Source organism: Struthio camelus, chromosome W (assembly GCF_040807025.1).
Source record: "Struthio camelus isolate bStrCam1 chromosome W, bStrCam1.hap1, whole genome shotgun sequence".
NCBI classification, from domain to species: Eukaryota; Metazoa; Chordata; class Aves; order Struthioniformes; family Struthionidae; genus Struthio; species Struthio camelus.
In genome coordinates this window covers 48164705-48185352 of record NC_090981.1, presented here as the reverse complement: position 1 = coordinate 48185352, position 20648 = coordinate 48164705, and the positions used below count along the sequence as shown (strand labels likewise).

The 20648-nt window shown below is 37.8% G+C and overlaps 1 protein-coding gene across 7 annotated transcripts in view; it reads right to left on the bottom strand.

The window, feature by feature from the left end:
* The window catches only part of LOC138064098 (3',5'-cyclic-AMP phosphodiesterase 4D), a 402077-nt gene that overhangs the window by 113002 nt on the left and 268427 nt on the right, over positions 1–20648 (bottom strand). For all 7 annotated transcript variants that reach the window (XM_068925073.1, XM_068925074.1, XM_068925077.1 and 4 more), the window contains exon 2: positions 12681–12872. In XM_068925073.1, the coding sequence (XP_068781174.1) occupies positions 12681–12872 (192 nt within the window). The remainder of the gene's footprint in view (positions 1–12680; positions 12873–20648) is intronic.

Below are 20648 nucleotides of genomic sequence, written 5' to 3'. Positions count from 1 at the left end.
TCAAGACCATAATTTAATGAAGCATCTGGACAACAATGATTTCCTCAGTCAGCCAGGGAGGAAAATTCCCTTCACATCCCTCCCATCAGCACGGGAAGAGATTTTTCTCCACTGCTGATGAAGCAGTCGGCTTACCTGTTTCTCAGTAACATCTGTTCACTTCTTCCTTTTTAAAAAAATATTTTTACTATTTGTTTATCAGTTTGGATCACCATTTTCTCTACTGTTATCTTTTTGACACTGTAAAGAGGCACAGCTATGTAAAGCAAGGACTCCTGCTTTAGTCATTTTGCAGAATCACAGAGTAGCTGGGGTTGGCAGGGATCTTTGAAGATCATTTGGTCCAACCCCCCTGCTCAAGTAGGGTCACCTGAAGCACATTGCCCAGGATCACATCCAGGCAGGTTTTGAATATCTCCAGGGAAGGAGGCTCCACAACCTCTCTGGGCAACCTGTTCCAGTGCTCAGACACCCTCACAGCGAAGAAGTTTCTCCTCATGTTCAGATGGAACTTCCTGTGGTTCAGTTTCTGCCCATTGTCCTGTCACTGGGCACCACAGAGAAGAGCCTGGCCCCATCCTCTTGACACCCTCCCTTCAGATACTTATACACATGGATCAGACCCCCCCCCCCCCGCCCAAGTCTTCTCCACTCCTTAAAGGAGTAAATGATAAGGCAATTCAGAGACACACCAAGTGTGTGTTTCTGGGCCTTCTGCCCTGGAGTTTTTTTCATAAAATGGGATCGCTCCACTCCTCTGATTTTCACACTTCATCCTATTTGAGCTCTTGCATTTCATTGTGGAATGCTGAAAAATACTGTGGCTTGTTATTTTCTAGAGGAACCATTATTAAGTATTAATTTAATAGTGAAACCAATTCAAGATTTAATTTTCACACTTCAAATGCCCCTTCTGTCAAGAATTAAAATGACAGAAATGGTCATTATTTTGGTAAAAGTGTAATGCTGAAAGTACAGATATCCAAAGTTTTCACAAAGTAGTCTAACACGTGCCAGATTCGCTTGGACAGAAAAGCAATGGTATAGTGTGGTGGGTAATCTTTCATTCACATTGGGTCAGGAAATCTGGAAAAGGTGAGGCTGTACAAAAAGGGAACAGAAATGTCTAAAGCACCTGTGGTATAAAATGATTCACTGCAGCTTCTTGGGCAGGCAACAGTAGCAGCAATTTAGTCTATCACATCCTGTAAATGGGGAACGACTCAAGTTCTGATCCTCTGTGTTTATCCAAAACAATATTTAAACATAAAAACATTGTTCTGTGACAGATTTCAAGAAAGCAGACTGAAGGGTTTTTTTGTACAAAAGTGCAAGAACATATGATTTAATCAAAGTGTTATTGATCCACAGTGTACTGCAGTGTATTAAAACACTACAATGTATGAGTGCCCTGCTATTTTCTTCTCAGGTGATATGGAAGCTGGCAGATGATTCTGTTTGAATTCTGGACAGCATAGTGCCGCACATCTATATACAGAAGCAGCAAGAGGGAGTGTAAATCCTGTATAATATAACACAAACTTCTAAACATAGACAGAGCTGTTAACCTTTAAGGTTAGAATAAATTGTTCTGATAGCCATTAGGAGGACTCAGTTAACTAGAATGCTGGGCATATTTGTTTGTTTGTTCATATTTCAAAGAAAGTCAGAATTGAAAGCAGAATAATTGTCACCTGGCCAAAAAATGTAAAACAATCAAATTCACCACCACCAAAAAAGACTGTTAAAGCACATAACAGTACCCGTGAGATGAATCAGTGTTTCATAAAACATAGGCCAAATATCCAATAGCAGACCAAAGAGTACATAAAGCACTGCAAGTTATTTGCCAAATTAAAGTGATGAAGCCTGATGAAGCCTGGTCTTCTGCAAATTTCTGTTCTTTGTTTCTTAACCTCTCCTATGGGACATACTTGAACTCTCCCCATATCACCTATGATGGTCTTCACCGTGGAGAAGACATAAAAGTGCTATTCAGGGTCAGAAGCTAGATGTACATGCGCAGCTGACTGTTACCAAATACCAAGTATAAAAATCCTGCCTTCCCTTCCTCAAGAATGGCATTAATTTGTCCCTCCTATCCCAATTATAGGAAGGTAATGAACTTTACTCCCACTAAAGAGGAACTTGGAGATATATTCATGGACAGACAGAGAAGCAGGCACAAGGATAGACAGGGTGACTGCATAAGCTTTATTTCTTAATTAAGTCAGGATAATTTAATTTAATCATTTAATAAAAGGAGTAGCAAGAGAGACATTCTGCAGACCTGCTAGGATACAGTTAAAAAAATAGTTATTTTTCTGAATATGATCTGAAAAAACTCAAGATATCCATTAAGGGGATGTGAATCTCAGAATTTAGAGACCACTAGAAATGTGAGAATCTGCACTTGCCAGTGTGGAGTTTGCAGGGAAGAGCCTGAGTAAGATTTATCTTCATAAAAGCCATAGTAAACTCAAGTTACTACTTTCTAGACACACAATATGAAGAACACCAGGGGAGTGATCTTGCAGACTCATACTGTCGATGTGAAGCATAAACAGAAAAATGAAAGCATAGTTTAAATAGAGGGGGCAAATGTACAAAACATATTTAGACCAACTGGATACACGATAAGGTCAAAATACAATCATTATTTTTTGACATGCTCCTAAAAAACAAGGCAACGGAAAAGCACTTCCTCACAATGCCCAGTCCTCCCTGGCAAGTTTTATGTAGGTTGAAAACAGGTTTTTAATGTACAATTATCCTTTTCAGGTTACAAATTGAAATAACAATTGTAATAAAGGCAAAGTTATACAGTTACTGATCAGCATACTCAGTCGTTAGCACTGATATCACTGTGCCACAGAATCTCATGGAGTCACAGAAAAGCACAGTGGGGATAGAATTTGAAGGAAATCTTTCTGAGCTCTTTCAGAAACCATACCACACAACTAGGAAGGAGATGACAGCACTTATTAAGACTTTCAAATCAACTTCAGACATCAAACAAAAATTTTCATAACTGAAAGTTTAACATCTTTGTACAATCTATATATGATATTATGACAGTAGTGTAAAGACTCTTGACACTCTGTATCATTTTGAAGCATGATCATGCTGGTTTACACACCCTATTCGAATGAAAAACTCCCTTATCTCCCTGGGATAAGTATTGGCTCGGAATGCCAGTCAGTCCTTAAAGCCAGCTGGCATACTCTGCATTGGATTCTCTGGCTACAAACTCAGGACATAGCCTCTTTAAAAGAAAAAAGCTGCCAACAGACTTTGAAAAGCCCTGGGGTATAGGCCTGTCTGGCAACCCTGCATTGTGCTCTGTAGCAAGGAGCTAAGGCAGTTGTCACACTGGGACAAGAACTAACTCCCTTTTTAGAGTTCCATTTCGGCAATTTCTTTCTCTCTCTTTTTTTTTTTTTTTTTTATTGCAACATATCAAATATAATAAAAGCAAGGGAAAATCCATGCTGTCCATACACAAAAATGCACAAAATGTGAAAGAATACCAACATGAAAGTAGCCTTCTATTTGAATCTATTGAATTTATTTCTGTTTGAAATCTATTGCAGCCCCCTTTTGCAGTGTAAACTTCTAAATTTGGATTAAATATGACATCCACCCATTTCTGTATACAGGGCAGATTCAGAGAGACTATCCAATAGCATGCTATAAAATACGACTTATTAAATGAGACATTTATGTTTTGCTTTGCACTCACTCATGCAAGCCCACTGTTCATCCTAATAACTAGTATTTTTTTTCTGGTCCAGTTTATAAGAGAAGCCAAATAATCATACAAGAAACATATGGATTATACGTGCTGAAAATATGTGCGTTGCTCAGATTCAGATTTTAGCAGCAATGAAATCTGATTCCAAATTGCAGTACGATTTAGTAATGGAAACATCATGTAATAATACTAGCCAACAGAACCTGTCTGTCAAAGGACAGAGAGCAGGAGGAGAGGTGGCTGGCTGCTCTATGCAGCTTGTGCTTTCCTATCATCTATATTTGGAGAATCCAGGATTGCCTTGGTTAGTCCATAGTACAGATTCTGCTGCTTCAGAAATCATAGTGCTTCAAGTTAGTTTATTGTGCATGAATAGCGCTTAAGTCATGTCATCTCAATTTATTATTCTTTGAAAACGGTTCTCTAGTCCTAGTATGAGATGGCACAGGCCTGCCTCCAAAAGCTACGACAGACTAGAGACAAGAGGCATCTTCCAGTGCTCTGCCCACTGAGACATCACCTTGCATCCTAGAGTGTGACAGAAACTGCCTTATAGCTTTTCTCAGGTAGTCAGTAGGTTGTCAGTGATTTGCGTTTCACTGAAAGAGGCAGGGATTTTTTTCAGAACCAACAGAGAAATTGGCTGAGTGTCATCTGGGTGCTTGCTGAATGTGCTGGAATCAAAATCAGCTGACTAACTCAAAAAAATTGCAAGTATTACTATTTTCTCCCATCCCTTATAATGTGTTATAGGAATGGTATCAGACTTTTTCCATCTCCCATGAGAGTATCATAGTGCCTTTGGAAGAGGCACTATGCTCAGGAAGTTTAAGCATTTTCCAAAGAGACTGCACTCTAACATCTGACTTGGGTAAGTTGCCTGAGGAAAACGTCTAGTTACTGATCTACTGGGCCACTTGCAGAAGGATGCTAGCACGATGTACTAGATCATAGGACAACTCAGGAAATTAACTGTATCATATTGTCCCAAACAGCCATCAAGCTTTAACCCTATCATAACAAGTCAGCCATTTGGGTAAGAGAAGTACTGTAGACAGCTCTGAGAAACTGGCTTGCATTAAGTCTGACAGAGAAATACTGACTCCTAAAGAGAGACAGAGCGTGGACTTGTCGGTGTGCTTCACTAGCATATGTGGTTTTCTTTCTAAAATCAGAAGGCAGCCTGCCTGGAGCTCACTGGGGTGATGGCAGGCAAAAGGAGTTACTGCAGTGCAGAAGTTTGGCTTGTGGGTTGAAGGAGGGACTGGATTAAACCAGAAGGTGTAGTGATGGGATTTGATCCAGAAAACAGCTGAACTCGATCAGAAGAGTCCAGGCCAATTCAGCAGTGCTGTGGTTGGACTGTTCATGCAACAGGAATCGCTATCTAGCCCTAAGCAAGGCTGCAAAACCAGCAAGTATCAGTGACTACAGGACAGGTTTGTTTTCTGCTCAGGTTACAGGAAATTAATCTTTGGGTGTGCACATATAACTGGAGGTAATCAAGTTATTGCAGCTTAATGAGTTACCATTAATCAGTTTTAATTGCGTTAAGTGACACATGTAAGCTCTTGGCTTGTTGCAAATGAAAATAAAACACGCTAGCTTGAACTGCTTTTAAGCCACAGTCAGTTGGTTGCTTGCTTCTCCCTACTCCATATATTTAAATGCTGAGAATTGTGTTGTTTCACAGGAATAAGAACACATGATTTTTCCATGTGAATCTCCTTCTGATGAAGGCTGAAAGATTTCTCTCCTGAAAGAAAACAGAGCAGAGCTGTGGAGACCAGCACCGGGGTGCAAGGTGACTTCCTGCCCTGGAGGAGCTTGCTGCAGTCAGCTACAGAAACGCTGTCTCAGGTTCAAGGGTTAGGACGGGGTCACCTAACTAAATTCAAAGGCTCCTACATGTCTGTATATAAGAAGAAACAAGAAGGCTTCAAGAGAAATGAGCAAAACACATAAGAATTTCAGACTCCTCATTTTTAGAGAAGGAACTCCACAGTTAACACAAAATTAGCATCATTGCAAACATACAGAAAGTTGTTTGTGCCCCAAGGGATGAAACAAGAAGTAATGTTCTTCTGGGTTGTGAAATCAATTTAGCCTCTGCATGTAGGTGATCACCGAGCTGGAACATAGTCTGAGAGGTTTCCCGACAACATTCAGCTCCCTTTTTTCAAAGTTCCCTTTCTCCATACCACTCCCATCCCGTCCTTTGCTCTTGCATGCACACGCGTGCACACACAAAGCACACACGTGCTCCCTCCCTCCCATTACAGCAGCAGTAGATCTGGATAGCAAGCCTGGAGATGAGTGTTGTTATGATTCATCCGAAGTCTCAGCTATGAATCTTTTGATACTGTGTTTTTAATAACATGCTGTCTTTGACTGAAGAGAGACTGTCTTTGTTTAGTACAGGAGCAGTAAGTATCTTGCCATTTTGTTTCAAACATCCCTAATTTCCACAAGAAAAAAAAAAAAAAGAAGCAAAAGCTTGACACCTCCAGAGGAGAAGTGAGTGTTTTAAGTAGAGAGGTCTATCTGGAAAGTGATTAGTTTTTAATGATCACATATAGCACCACTGATGATTCTGTGCTGTCTGAATGTAAAATAAAATCAATTTGCATTTCATCAAAAAAGTCCTGAATAAACAACCCTATACAAGCACATTTAAGAGCACCTGCGGGTCTCCTGAAATAAAATGCTGACCAAAAAAAGCCTTCTAAATGACAAAATGTTCTCTTTTTGTTTACAAAATAACTCATGATCAAAAAATGAAGTTTGCTCAAATTTATTATTTAAATTTAAGCAAACTGGTTATTACTGAGTTCTTTGGTTTAGACCACATTTGTAAAATGTCCCAGGCAACTGAAAAGGACACCGTCGTCTTTTTCAAATTATTTTTGTTTATAACTGTATAAAAGTGATTTACTAATTAAATTATTTAGCTTAATTTAAGCTGAAACATGAAGACTTATTCAATTTAAAAGATCTTAAAAAAACCCCCCCAAACCTAATGAAGTAAAATTGGCCTATCTTTCCTAAAGCCATATAATAACTTTTTTTGCAATGAATAAATAAATGACTCAGGCAAACTTTATTATAGTTTTTCATTAAGAATCGTTTCTAAGCTGAAATTAAATAGAAAATTCTAAAGAAGGCTTGACTTTGCAGTTTAACTGGCTTTTTTCAGCTCTTCCATATAGTTTTATCAAAAATTATGTGAATAGAAGTTTAAGCAGCAGTCTATTTCAAATGAAAGACAATTACTTCCAATTTGTTAAATTGCAATGTAGTCAATTTGTACAATAACGATATAGTTTTTCTCCTACAATCTTGTTTAGAACTTTTTGCAGATTACCTTTCAGGGAAAAGGGTTTTTTTCTCCCTAACTTCAGATGCATATCAGACTATTTTATAAATACACCCAGGCCTTCCTGGCTCAGAAAAAAACAGAATAGGCTGCATCACTAGTAATTTGGCTTCCCATTCTGCAGGAAAAGATAGATCCTCATTATACTGGTGTATTAAAGGCTCAGATGAAGCTTTTTAACTGTCCAGGTTTGCCATCTTTGTATATCATTATTTTAAAGTACTTTTCCCTTTATGAATTCAATCCAGATACTTTTTCTTTTTTTTTTTTTTTCACAGAACAAACAATCCAGAACTGGAAAAAGCGTGTGCAAGTTCACCTTAAAAATCCCTTTCCTTTGGGAGTTGTTCCACATGCCAGTTAAATGGATATTGCAGTCCATTTGCAGCTTCAGGTCAGGATCAGACCTGTCAGTCACTGACAAATAAGGGAACGCCCCATCTTGGAATTTCTCTTTATTTAAGGCCATTTTTGCAGCCAGAATAATTCTGTTTTTCTGTCTTCTCTACTATTTGCAAAATTACAGATTATGTTGGCTTTATTTTGGGGAAAACCCCAAACAAATTAAGAATCCCATAACTATTTCTCCAGCTACTGAAAATGGGGATAATTAATTAATCCTACAGATTTCTCTATATCCATCAGAGGCTCTCTTTGTTCCAAAGTACATTTGAATTTTAATATTCAAGGAGAGGACTTTTTTCTCCTGGTAAACATGGAGCCAAGGTTTACAGATAGATATGTTACAATGCAATCTTTAAAGCAGCATGTCCACTAGAAGGACACAGGATTATACTGTAGTTACATTTAAAAAAATCCTGCAGTAAACTGCATCCTCTTGATATTTGCTTTATCAGAGACTGTGGCAGAGGGATGCTGCTATCTGCAGAAGGTATTGGCTGAAGAGCCGTAGGCCAGGCCGGGGCCTGGATGTACTGATGGCCATTTGGCCATTTAGCAGATCACCAGGCAAATGACACTGCAGTTTTCTAATGTCAGTCCTCCCTGGCTGGGTCCTGATGCTTAAAAGAAGGAAGCAAGGTTAAACAGAAATTAGCAAATTTTGTGTAATTTTGCTAATTACAGCTTATATTGATATTTCACCTGATCAAAGAAATAGTGCTGAATCTCTCTAAAGAAGCCCCCAAAACTCCCTAGACCAGCTGCATTTTTAGTGAGTGAGGTTCAGATGGACAACTTAGGATGTCTTTTTATTGAAGGCTGCCCCAAAATCATGTTCTGTGACCTTGCAGAAGTGGCAAAATGGTAGATTTCAGGAGTGCTTATTGTTATAATTTGTTGAAAATAACTGTTTCCCCAGATACGCTCAGAAGAGGACATAGTGGAGCTCAGACACTCTTCTATACCAAAATATCCATGGGGGACTGTAGACCATGCTTTTCTTCTTTTAAAGGGGTAGTTAAAACATAGGCTTTGCCCTAGCCAGTGGACTGCTTATTGGTTTCTTTCTAAAGTTTATGAATGTTAATGATTTCATTAAAGCATCCATTTTTTAAATCTGGTTAGAGAACTGATTTTTGGTAAAGTGGAGATTCTCTATAAATTAAATCTGATGCATGGTTAATTCGGCCAGTGATCCCTGACATAAAATGTAAGAAAGACATAAAATGTATTATTACTGCGTCCTCTGCCTCGATTTTCACATTCTGAGCAGCAATAGCAGTGATAACAGGCAGGTATTAGGCAATCAGGCCACTTCTGCAAGACATTCATATTCCAAGCTCCCTGCTTTGCTGATGTTTTCAAATGCAAATGAGAAATTTCTTCCACTACAACATTGACGACTTCTCTCATCTTTCAGCTGGCTTTTCTTCCTTCTTCTCTCTGTGTTGCTACTGTGTTGTTGGGGGCTTTTTTATTTAACTCTACTTTCTTTATTCTCCTCCCCTTTAAACTTGTTTTCCTCTCTCTCATCACAAACCCCGCCCTGTAATTCCTCATACTGGCTCACTCATCTCTTTGCTTCTGATCTTCACATCCTCACATGAAACTGGAAACTCCACAGCCAGACTTCACAACACCATTGTGCTTTGATGCCTTAGACCCCCTATCTTCCTATCAAAACCACCTGCCTCTCCAGTTTACAATCTTGTATGGCCTTTTTTATTTTATTTTTAATCTTCTCACATCTTCTCTTCGTTCTGTTTCTTTTTCTCTCTAGGACCGTGCTATTTCTTTCAAGAGCTAATTGAAAAAATATGCTACTGACTCCAGTCCTTTAGATTTGTTTTTCCTTTCCTATCCTACAGCTGCCTTCTGCCTTTTTCAGTGCCATAAGTGCACTCACATTTGTCCCACAAGCTTTCTCTCATCTTGTCTGCCTTGCAATCTTCTATTGTTTTCCTCAGCTACTCTGGCTCCTCACAGTAAGATACGTTTTCGTTATCTCTGATGTTAAAAACTCTCCTCCTCCCCCTTCTCCGCACTTATTTCCATTACTTTTATCTCAGGTCTTTGAATGAACTCTTCATTTGCTCTCTGACGTTTCGCTAGTCTACTACTTTGGGCATAAGGACTCCATATCTTCTTCTGGGGATTGTATCTGACTATATTAACCTCTTGATTATTATCTCACACTTCGATTTTAAGTTTTTTTGCAGTAGAGGCCATGCTTTTGACCTGGGTTTGCAAAGAACTGAGCATGATGGAGTTCCATTCCTTTGCTATAGTTCAGCGCTTCGACAGTAATACAAATAACAAATAATGGTAGAATAATGAATTTAATACTTTAGTACTGCCATCTATGGGCTATCTTTGATCACGGCATCCCAAATTTGACTAATTTTGAACTTGTTTCATCTGCTGCTACTGAAATTGAATGTATTACAGTAAGCATCCAATTTACACTCATGGCACTGAAAATATCAGAAATCTTCATGTTATTTTAAAAATAACGTATTTGTCTTCTTCCAAATACAAGATGTATGCCTTTTGCTTTATATTTTGCTTTATAAAGTTACATATTGAGGTTGAGAAAATCAGGGGATTCCAGAATCAATTTGCCTACATTACCTGAATGATGTGTATGTTTGGTAGTATATTTTACTCATGTGTATGTTTGGTAGTATATTTTACTCATACATAAGAAACATGCAGTAATTAGAATAAAGCATGCAAAAAGGAAACGGGATAATTTGAGACTGATCTAAATGTGTGTGTGATACTCTCCCTGACTACTCTTGCAGCCTCCAGCTCTTTTTGGAACGTCCTGACCCAGAGTGAGATTGTATTTAATATCATAAGTAGGGTTTTTCATGAGAACATTCAGTTTCTCCTTGAAATTATATGTAAAAAGCTTCGTGATATTTTTTCTTTATCTGTTCTTCACTATTTTCTCTTTTTAAAATTTCCTCTCTTTCATTGTTTGGTGTTTCTTTACTTTGCTTCTGTGATATAGTCAAGCTTATTAGAGTTGGGTTTACTGATTTATGATTAATATTCTGTGGTTGAAACAACTTGCTCTTTACATTTCCTGTTGTATTCCATCCTAGGCAGTGGCAGGATTAGTTACCTTCTTAGTACAGCAGCCCATATGTGACAGCAAACTGTGGAAATCTATCCAGGTGTGAAGTCCAATTAATTTAATACATAGATGTGTTTTAAAAATTTTTTGAAAGGAAGAGTAGATACAAGTATCCAAAGAAGAAACTGCACTCAGCGTTTCAGTCATTAATCCAATTTACTGCCATGTGCTGAAATATTACCCAGAATTCTAGGAAAAGCAGAAGTGGATTATGAGTTCAAGGATGGAGCACTAATTGAATTTTTAATTGAAATGACTCATGTAAGCAGAGCAGGGACCTGGATTGCCCCTCAGAATGTGAAAGTCTTCCCAAACGGTATCCTGACATGGATGTCACACTAAAAGCCTGACTTCTGAACATCTAAAAGAAAAGGTAAATGTCAGAGGAAAAGTAAAGGTCTCCATCTGCAAGTGAAATGCATTTTTCTATACTACAAGGCAGGATGTATTGGTTTGTTTCTCACTTATTTTGTCTCAACAAAAATTACTCACGCTAGGCACAAAGTTTACTAAAGTACTTAAATTTACAGGGCTTAGCTGATGTATGTGCCTCACATAAAATCTCTGCAAAGGCATTAATTTTGCTTATCCTGACACTTAACTAAGGAAAAAGCTATTAATAGATGGATTAATCGACATTTCTGAAAATGAAACAAGCCAAAAATAGGAATCCCCAGTTATAATGACTGCAAGTTAAATAGCAGGTGAATTTTCACTCATTATTATGAAAAATGTTTTCTTTTGACCTGTGTACTGACTCTGTTATTTTTTAAAGAGGATGTTTATCATATTTTGCTGCATTACAAAAAACAACATTTATATTATTGCTATATTTTTGATGCTTTTGACTTCCTTGGTCACTAGGGGACTTTCACAACCCTGGTTATTCATTTTAGTGGTTTATAATTGAACCGTAAACATATACTTGGCAATGAAATTTGGAACAGAATAAGCAAAGAAAATATTTAGTTATCCTTCATTTCTGCTACTTGTAAGTGACTAGAAGATAGAAAGAATATTTACCATGTTTTTAGTCTTACAAATAAACAGAGATTTGCATCTGACTGCCACTACACATGCAACTTTAAGAGTCTACACATACTTGCAAAGTATGATTCACTAGTAAAGAAAATATACACATCACAGAAGAATAGTCGAGCAGTGAGAGAAGAGAATAACTTTCCAGAAACATTTGTTAAAATTTTGCCACTTAGTTGAAAAGCTATTTGAAATAATTTTTGCCTCTTTTTAATTTTCTCATTTCTGCCAGCTGTTAAATCTTTGCTCTAAGAGCCTCAAAAACTCCTCAAAGGTGCAAATAGGTCTTTGTAACAAACAGCTATTGGGCTGTCCACAGTTCTTACTACAACATAGATTGAAGTGAGGGTATCATACAGATTTTTTCACCTCCTCCTTAATTTGCTGAATTATCAAACAATATATATTTTAGGGAAAAGCATGCTCTTTCTCAGGAGCGAGCAATATATAATTTAGTTTAACATGTAGTTAAGCTGAAAACAATTGCTCTGCTCAAACTGGGGAAAATGAGTAAATTCCTAAATGCTTCAGTCTACAACCACTTACACAGGGTTTGTTCAAGACTAACTGGGATTGTTGTAAAAAATTTGTAAAAATTCCCAGTGAAAAGAAATGGAAGCAGAAATTGGATTTGTATAGGTTGTATCGAAAAGAGCTTAACAGCCAAGATCTCAAAGCTCTCTTTAGTGTTTTGGTACATTGATATTGATTGTCTTGATCATTCTGTCAAAGCTAATACAGTGCATAAACGCATCAAGTATACCCTCACGGTGCTACTTTCAGAAAACTGCCGAGACAAATACGAGTTTGATTAAACAAATTAATAAACAACAATTTTCTGTGACTTGAGTGGCATGAGTGATTACTGTCTTTGATTCTTAAAAGAAATTTCTTGTGGCTGGAAAAATGTAAGCCCAACGATAGCAGAGGATAAAACATGGGCTAAAACTATTTTTTAAAGTACTTACATGTCACTGGCAATGGAGGAGTTCCTGGACATGGACTTTGGAGAAAGGTCATAGTCACTGTCTGACCGGTAAAGGAAAGACTCCCTACGTTGACTATGGACAAAGTTTGCCTGAAGAATTAGCCCTGATCCAGGGCTTGTCATGGGATCCAAGGGACTTCGTCCCGATGATGTGCCATTGTCTACATCGAAACTGCAAAAAAAAAAAAAAAAAGGATGAAAAGATTTATGTTATTGACATATGAATTTTGAAAGTAATGAACACTATTCTGACAAATTTATCACTAGGTAATTGCGTCTGTTAAACATGGGAAAATCAAAAGCCAGTCAATTCCAGAAAGAAATTCGGGAAAGGAAGAAGCTTCTATTAGAAATATGGAATACATGGGCTATATGCTTCTCTGCATGCAGGGGTGTCTATGAGCTCTGCACCTGAAGAAACATGATGTTTCATTGTTTTCTTCCTCAGGCCCCATCCTTCTTGATCTAGTATCCTCATTACCCTGCCTCCCACCCTTTAGTTCTTGAGTAGCTACCCGTCACTAATATTTCATTACTATTCAAATGTTTTAAGAGCATATTTCGTCCTTTCTCAGAGATTAGGAATAAAATGCTGGAGTATGATTAATGTGTATGTGTGTGTTTGTGCACGTTTGTATGCATTAGAGATAGTTGCTATTGTACAACTACAACAAAGAAATGACTTCTGTACTTGCTGCCAGCAGAGTAACTTCTGCGGCTACTCTTATCTTACATCTTTGAGCTATACAGCTTAGATCTAGCTCTTCTAGCTATTGCATTTGATAGAGAGGTAAACAATTGTATTGTTCCTAGGGAACCCTGCTGTCATGAGAGGCTGGGACGGGGAGAGGGAAGGAGAGGGAGGGGGAAGGTCTTTCATGTAGTCCCTGACAGTTCCACAAAGAGCTTTGGAAAGCAGAACAAAGACCTTGAATGGGACTCTGTAATCAATCAGAAGCCAGTGCCGGGGAACAGCGCTGAGATGATGTGCTCATGGCAACCTGTGTTGCTTAGCAGCCTGATAGCTGCTGTATGTACCATATGGAGTCCTTCTGGGGCACGTGGCTCAGTTTCTACTTTTAATGAGTTGCAGTACGCAATCTCAGAGGTCACATAAGAGTGGATCGGCAAGATCATATCTGCATCTGATACGATGGAGCAGATTGTATTCAGACAGAAGTGGAAGATGATTGTTCCTTCCTTGGTTGGTCATATCTCTAAAAGCAAACAGCAATTTGAGTTTTACAGTTGGATAGTACAAAAGCTGTGTATGAGACCTTCGTTTATAACTAATTTAGCTCCTTTGCAGTTCTAATGCGAGAACTTAAGTAATGCTAAAGTGTTTAGTAATGAGAGATGAACAGAGGATCCATCACAAGATCTTTGTAAATATGGATACATGTCAGTATCGTAATATGTTTTTGCAATGAACTCATATACAGTACTCATTTTGAAAACAGGACACCCACTAGTTTTCAGTTATATCCAATGACAGCTGAAGAGAAACTATTCAGTACACGTCAGCTGTTGATTAGACCTCAGCCTTGTACATGTGTCATAGCAGGTACATGCTGCTATCTGGACTAGCTTGTTTCTTGCTATTAACTACCGCTGACCTGAGCTCGTACTGTCAGCAACCGTAATGTTTCACGGAAATGACAGCATTCCCATTGCTTTTTTTCTTTTTTAAATGAACAAATATAAGAAACAGATATTGCTTATCTTGACAGATAAGCACACTGCCTGACAGGGAGTGGATCTTGGTTTCATGTTTTACTTTTATTGTTTTAGCAGTTACTTTGTATGCATACGTGGAATTTCAAGCTTTCTGCTGCACTCAGACTAGATTTCATAGGACTTTCTCTTCATTTTGTACCCACTTTTCACAAACAGTGTGAATTTAGGAAAGTAAAATAATTATTTTCCAGAAAATTATTTAGAAAAAAAGAATTCAACATATCAACTTGAAGAGATGTTTTCAGAACAGCTCACTTCAAAAAATATATGCACTTCTTCCCGGATTTGTTTTCTTTTGATTACGCCCGAGTACTTCTTCTATGTCCTCAAATATCCCACTACTACAAGACATTATCTGTCTCGAATTAACTGAACTTAATCTGTGTTAATGAGTGTTCTGCCACTAGTCTGCTGGGTGATCATGGGCAGCTGAAGGCACCTCTGCTTTTCAGTCTCCCTGATAATAACTTTAACTTTTTCAGGATTGTTTCAAATCTAAAAATGCATTTTGTGATCCACTCACAAAAATATTGAGAAGGGTTAGGTAGTATTAATATTAGAGTAAAACATCCTTTACAACTTATATTGCTATATGTTAATAAGTATATTGCAATTACTATTTGTTGACTACTATTATTCACTAGTAATGAATATCTTCAAGTTAGATTTCTTGAGCATATCAAGGACACAAAATACTCACAATGCCTGTGAAGTTTTTCGAACATTTATGACCTCATCATATCCAAAAATGGTAACACTCTTAATTTAAGTGTCTAAATAAAAAAAATTTTCTTCAAGGAATTGTAAGATAACATCAGATCCTAAACAATACATGCATGTTTTTTTTCAAATGAGGACAGATCTTTCACGCAATTTTAGGTCAAACAGAAGATGATTATTCTACTCCTGTGTGTAGTAATACTCACTTCTGGAATGACAGCATCATTTTAAATGTATATAAGCTTGCCTGAAAGCTCTAATGCAAAAGTTAGTGTGATAGAGAAATAAATTAAAGGAACTATAAGCAAGTCCCCCAGCAGGAAAATGCTGAGTAAGGAATACTCTTTTACATAGATTTTCTTAACAGTGGACTTCATTGGCCAACTAAATAAAAGATATTTTATTGGATTAAAGGAATATGTGGGTTTGTTTGCAGATTTGGGTTTTTCTTTTTCACCCACCCTTTGCGGAGATGATATGAATATTCTGTTACCAGCTTTGCTTCTCCCAATGAGAACCTATGGCAGGTTTCAACGAATGATTTCATTGTCAATTTCAAAAATATTTTCCTTTTTAAAAGCTTAAAATTTAAAAGCTTATTGGATAAAATTGCAGATTCATCTATTGTGTGAGGCCTTGTGACTTATACTGCTAGATAACAAGTATGCGTAAGACTTGCACAGAGCTGTTTTGACAGGAATTTTATGCTGTGATACTATCTGTCCACTAGATGGGTGTCAAAAGCAACGAAATGGATCCAGGAGTATCAGCTAGGATTTGGCTCATACTGTTCAATCAAAATGTCTTTCATGTAAATAGCTACAAGAAAAAAAACGTTCAGTGCTTCAGTCAAAGAGGAAGAGTGAATACAGCACTGGTTTGCCAAATACATATGTTTGTATAAAAAGTTCCTAAGATGCTATAGCTGTTAAGTGTTTTGTTTTGCTCTTAGTTACTAAGACTAAGACTAAGTTTGCTAACAACACTTTCAGACACAAAAGGTTATACAGAACTAAATGAAAAATGTGTTGTTACACTGCAAATAAAATGGTCTGCTGCTGTGGCTTGTATCACACGGCGTATCTGCAAGAACTAGAGCTGCTGATCACGCTGCACAAGTGAACAGAGATTCAGAACGAAGAATTGAAGACTTTCACCCAAGCTGTTTGTCTAATCTTTCTTTGTATATACTCTGAAAAACTTTAAAGTTTAAGCTACAGAATGGGACAGATTCTTCATTTTGCCTGGGCAGAGACTGCAGAGTGTCAGTCGTGGTTGTTTCATATTTATCCTCCCACTCCTGTTAAGCTTTAAGCTACAGTGGGGAATATGCTGTGAATTTAAAAGACCAGGTTCAGTGACAAACTGAAAGTAGCGAATCTTTGTGCTATTCTCTCCCTCCTGTGCTCCTCTGCCTCCTTACACTTCTGGTGGAGGGTACTCTTTTGAAAGGAAGAAGTAGTATAGAAGTTGTTACTGAAGGCACAAGAACTGTTACCAGGACAAGAAGCAGTAACATCACAAAAAACATTTAGGAACATTATTAATTATTTGCTTAAGGTGACACAGGGAACCTGTAGCAAAGCCAGGAAAGGTTCTAGTTCTCCTGGCTCCTACATCTTAGAAGCACTGCTTCATTGGTAGCACCACATAACATCTTTGCCTAATGAAAGAAAACCTCTGAGGAATTCCTTTTAAGTCATTAAGTAACTCTCTCCTAATTTCTGCCAGGTTGCTAAATGAAGAAAGCAGATCTTTGTACGAAATATCACATATAGTTATGTAAGAAGTAATAGTATGATAATGAATGTGCACAGGAGCTCATAAGTAAGGCCGCACAGAAAATCTTAATGTTGGTCTTCCTTATTACTGAGAGCTTAGCAACTTAACCCTCTTTTTAGTGTAGTTTTAGGAGGATTTTTTGTAGAGAGTTTAACAACAATAAAAAAGTAAAAGAAATAAATTCCTCTTAAAAATGAATTCAGAAATTTACAATTTATAAGACGCACCTTGCACTCCTGATATTAGATTCCATTACAAGTCTCTCCCTACCCTCGACCTCTCTGATCTTGGACGTTAAAGGGGCAGAGATAGGTAGGAGCCAGACTAATTGATCCTCTAGGGATACCTCATCTTTTAAGGCCATCTTTAAACATTATAGAGTGTCAAGCAAGATCTAGAGAAGTAAATTCTGTCTCCTGTCACAGGAATCTTGTCCTAGTGTCAAGCAATCTCTCCAGCCACACAACAACCTGCCTACCCATCTTACTTTCTGTTACTTCCCACATGTCCTGTTCTGTATTTTTACGAGGAAGCACAATCCCACCACCAGACGGAATGGATACATATTGCATGGCAGCTGTCATTCACTTAAGTTATCGTAGAAGTGCCATTCAGTAGTAACTTCCTTTGGACAGACCTTCCTTTATAGCAACAAACAAGGCAGTAAAACTTTCTTTACCTCTCCAAAAAAGGGGTAAATAGCATATAAAAGGGTTTATAGCATGAGCTCCAGGTCAGGAGCACGCAGATAGGCATCTACTGTGGAGGAGGTGGCCTGTGGCTACTGGAGAAATGGGAGGGGCAGATGGGCCCCTGAACTGCAGAATCCTAACTCGCTCCTTAGATTGCTTGTGGCGCTCTGCCTGCACTGTGGGCGCACACAGCAGGATAAGCCCTGCTTGCTTGCTTGATATTATGGGACTGAGAACAGTAGTAGGCATTTGACCTGGCAGGCTCCCGTGGCATATGGTGGTCGGGAAAGGCCGCAGTGTGCCTGTTCCGAGGATAGCTCAGTGTGAAGCCCGCGCTAGGAAAGGCTCCTTCTTCCCTGTCCCACCGGATACCGAGAGCAGGGCGTGCTCTCAGACCTTGTGTGTACTGAAGCTTGTGTATGCTGGGCATTTGTGTGTCTCAAATCAAAGTAGGATGGTATACAGTTTTGTTCTTAGATTTGCTGGCTTTATCCTGCATCAGTTACAGATTATTTTCATGTTTCAGTTACTCCGGAAATCATGCCAGCTGCTCTGACCCAGTCCTTCAAAAAATGTATAAAGACTTTTGAGATACCGTAACACTGGAAAGCATTTTGTGTAAGGCGGACACCGATTCTCTTATATTAATTTTAAAATCTCTGTCAGAGAAGGAAGGAATAAATGAAGAAGACAAAGGGCCCTGCTTTCCTATGAAATAGAGTCTTTCTGCTAATAAAAACTGCCTTTTCATTGACACATTTGGGTAGTTAATTGCTATCTGTCTTTAAACATGAACTACATTCACCGAATTCAGTGCATTCAACTATAAATCTGTCCAAAGACTTGCTAATATACCACATAATTATTATTTTTTATTGGTGAAATATTGATTGTAGACAAACTTTAAATAAATTAATTAAAGGAGACTGGACAAGCACTTTAATTATGTCTTTTATGACTTCTCTTGGGCCTCTTGATTTCTTTTTAATAAACTGAGCATTATATTGAGCCAGCAGTTGACTTGGATGTCTCCTTTGTTGCTAGAAATAGCCACCCAGTGACTACTCTAACAATAAAGGTCAAAATTTACAATTTCTTTATCAGAAAGAAACAAATTGTCAGCTATCAACCCCTCCTATAGGCTCCCACTGGACTTCAGATATTAAATAGGTTAACATGCAGTATCAGAAAAAAAATCATAAAAATAAATCAGTGGATTTATATAACTGAATGCCAGGCCTGAAATTTATTTCTTATGTTAATTCTCTGGCCAGGACTTTTCAAAATGTTTCCTTTCTGTCCGTGCCTACCCATGACGCAGGAGTGACCGCATCGGTTTTCTCTTTTGATTTTTCTTTCTATCTCCTCCCACATGCCAAGTCAAAAGCAAAGATCTAAGGGAAGTGAATAAAGAAAATAACGGAGAAAAATCTACACTGACATTTTGGAAGAAATATCATACAATCTCTCTACATTTGAAGAAGAAATACTTATATAGGTGACTTAACTGATATTTTCTCTCTGTAGCAAAGTTAACAAAATACTTTTAACCTTTGTTGCTTGCATATATGCTGAGTGAGTTGTAACCAAATGATATTAAAATAAATATATGATCTAAATCTGAATTTTGTCCTACCACTGTATATGGGAGAATTCAAGCCAACTAGCTACTTGTGGCTTTGGGTTTCCAGTCAAGCAATTCAGCAAGCAAGCCCTATGATTAAGTCCATTTTTAGAAGCGGTATGGATAGATTTTCCAGTACCAAGACTGCAAGCAAAAGAAGAAAATACGTCATTTCATGAAATTTCTTCCTTTCAGCATCAGAACTTGGCTTTTGCTCTTGGCCTAACTGTTTTAGTAAACACTTAAGAGTACAACAGGGCCTAAAACTAATATTAAAAGCAGAGAAAACAGGGTAAGACATCAGGAGTAGGACAAAAAATACACTGAAGCAAAAAGATTTATAAGAATTAATCTACTCAAACATGTTAGCAGAAGAACTCCACTTATGTGTTTAAGCTTTTGTCTCATGAGACTTCGGAAATGCAGCCAATCTCTATAGAAGCCTTTTCATGCTCTGTTAGGAAGTTTGCAAGCAAGTTGCTTCCTACGATGACTATTCTGTATCTGTAATATGGGGGATTTTGCTTGGAAAAGTTTCCTCATACTAAATTCAAGGCGTACTTTTCATAATGTCATCCCTTTATTCTTAGATATACCTCAGTAGTCCACATATCTTTAGTATACAAGTCTTTAAAGCCTTTGTTGCACCTATTAAATCAATTTCTGTGTTGTGCCCAGCCATACTAGAATTGTTTTCATGATTCTTTTCATTCATTCCTCATTCTTGCCTGATGAATTTTCATCTCTGAACTTGCCTCTTGCAAGTTAACATCTTCCTAGTAACATGATGTGCAGAAATGAATGTCAGACTCCAGATACTGTTACATGGATTATATCTTCCTGGCTTTGATATTTCTCTGCAGTTTAAATACTTGTCTTATTGCAGCACAATAAAAATGCAAGCTAAAAATGTGGGAGAAACAAAATACAACATAATTTCTAAGAGATGTCATAATCTGACCATGCTTCTACTAGTTTTAAGTCACTTTGTATGATTTTTCTGATCTAATAATCCTATTCGGACTAGGGTTCCCATTTTCAGATAATAAAATATGGCCACCAACATATTAACTGTTTTCCCCAAGGCTTCTGGGGAAATGCCTGGCAGGTCAAAGTCTGAATGAGGAAGTCTGCAGAAACTATTTAAGAAGCAGAACTATTTTTGCAGACTCTGAAATAAAGAAAGCTAAAATATAGAGTCACTCAGTCCAAACATGAGAAAGAATATATAGCAAATCTAGTGGAGCTCTAAAGCAACCCCTCAGCCAATTGGCCCTGAGCCATCAGTGGACTCTTAGCGCTTTAATCACCTAGCCAACTCTTGAGTATACTTCTAGGAGTGCTATCTCAACGGTATCTGTAGTTCTCCACTTTATTGCTATCATTATTTGAT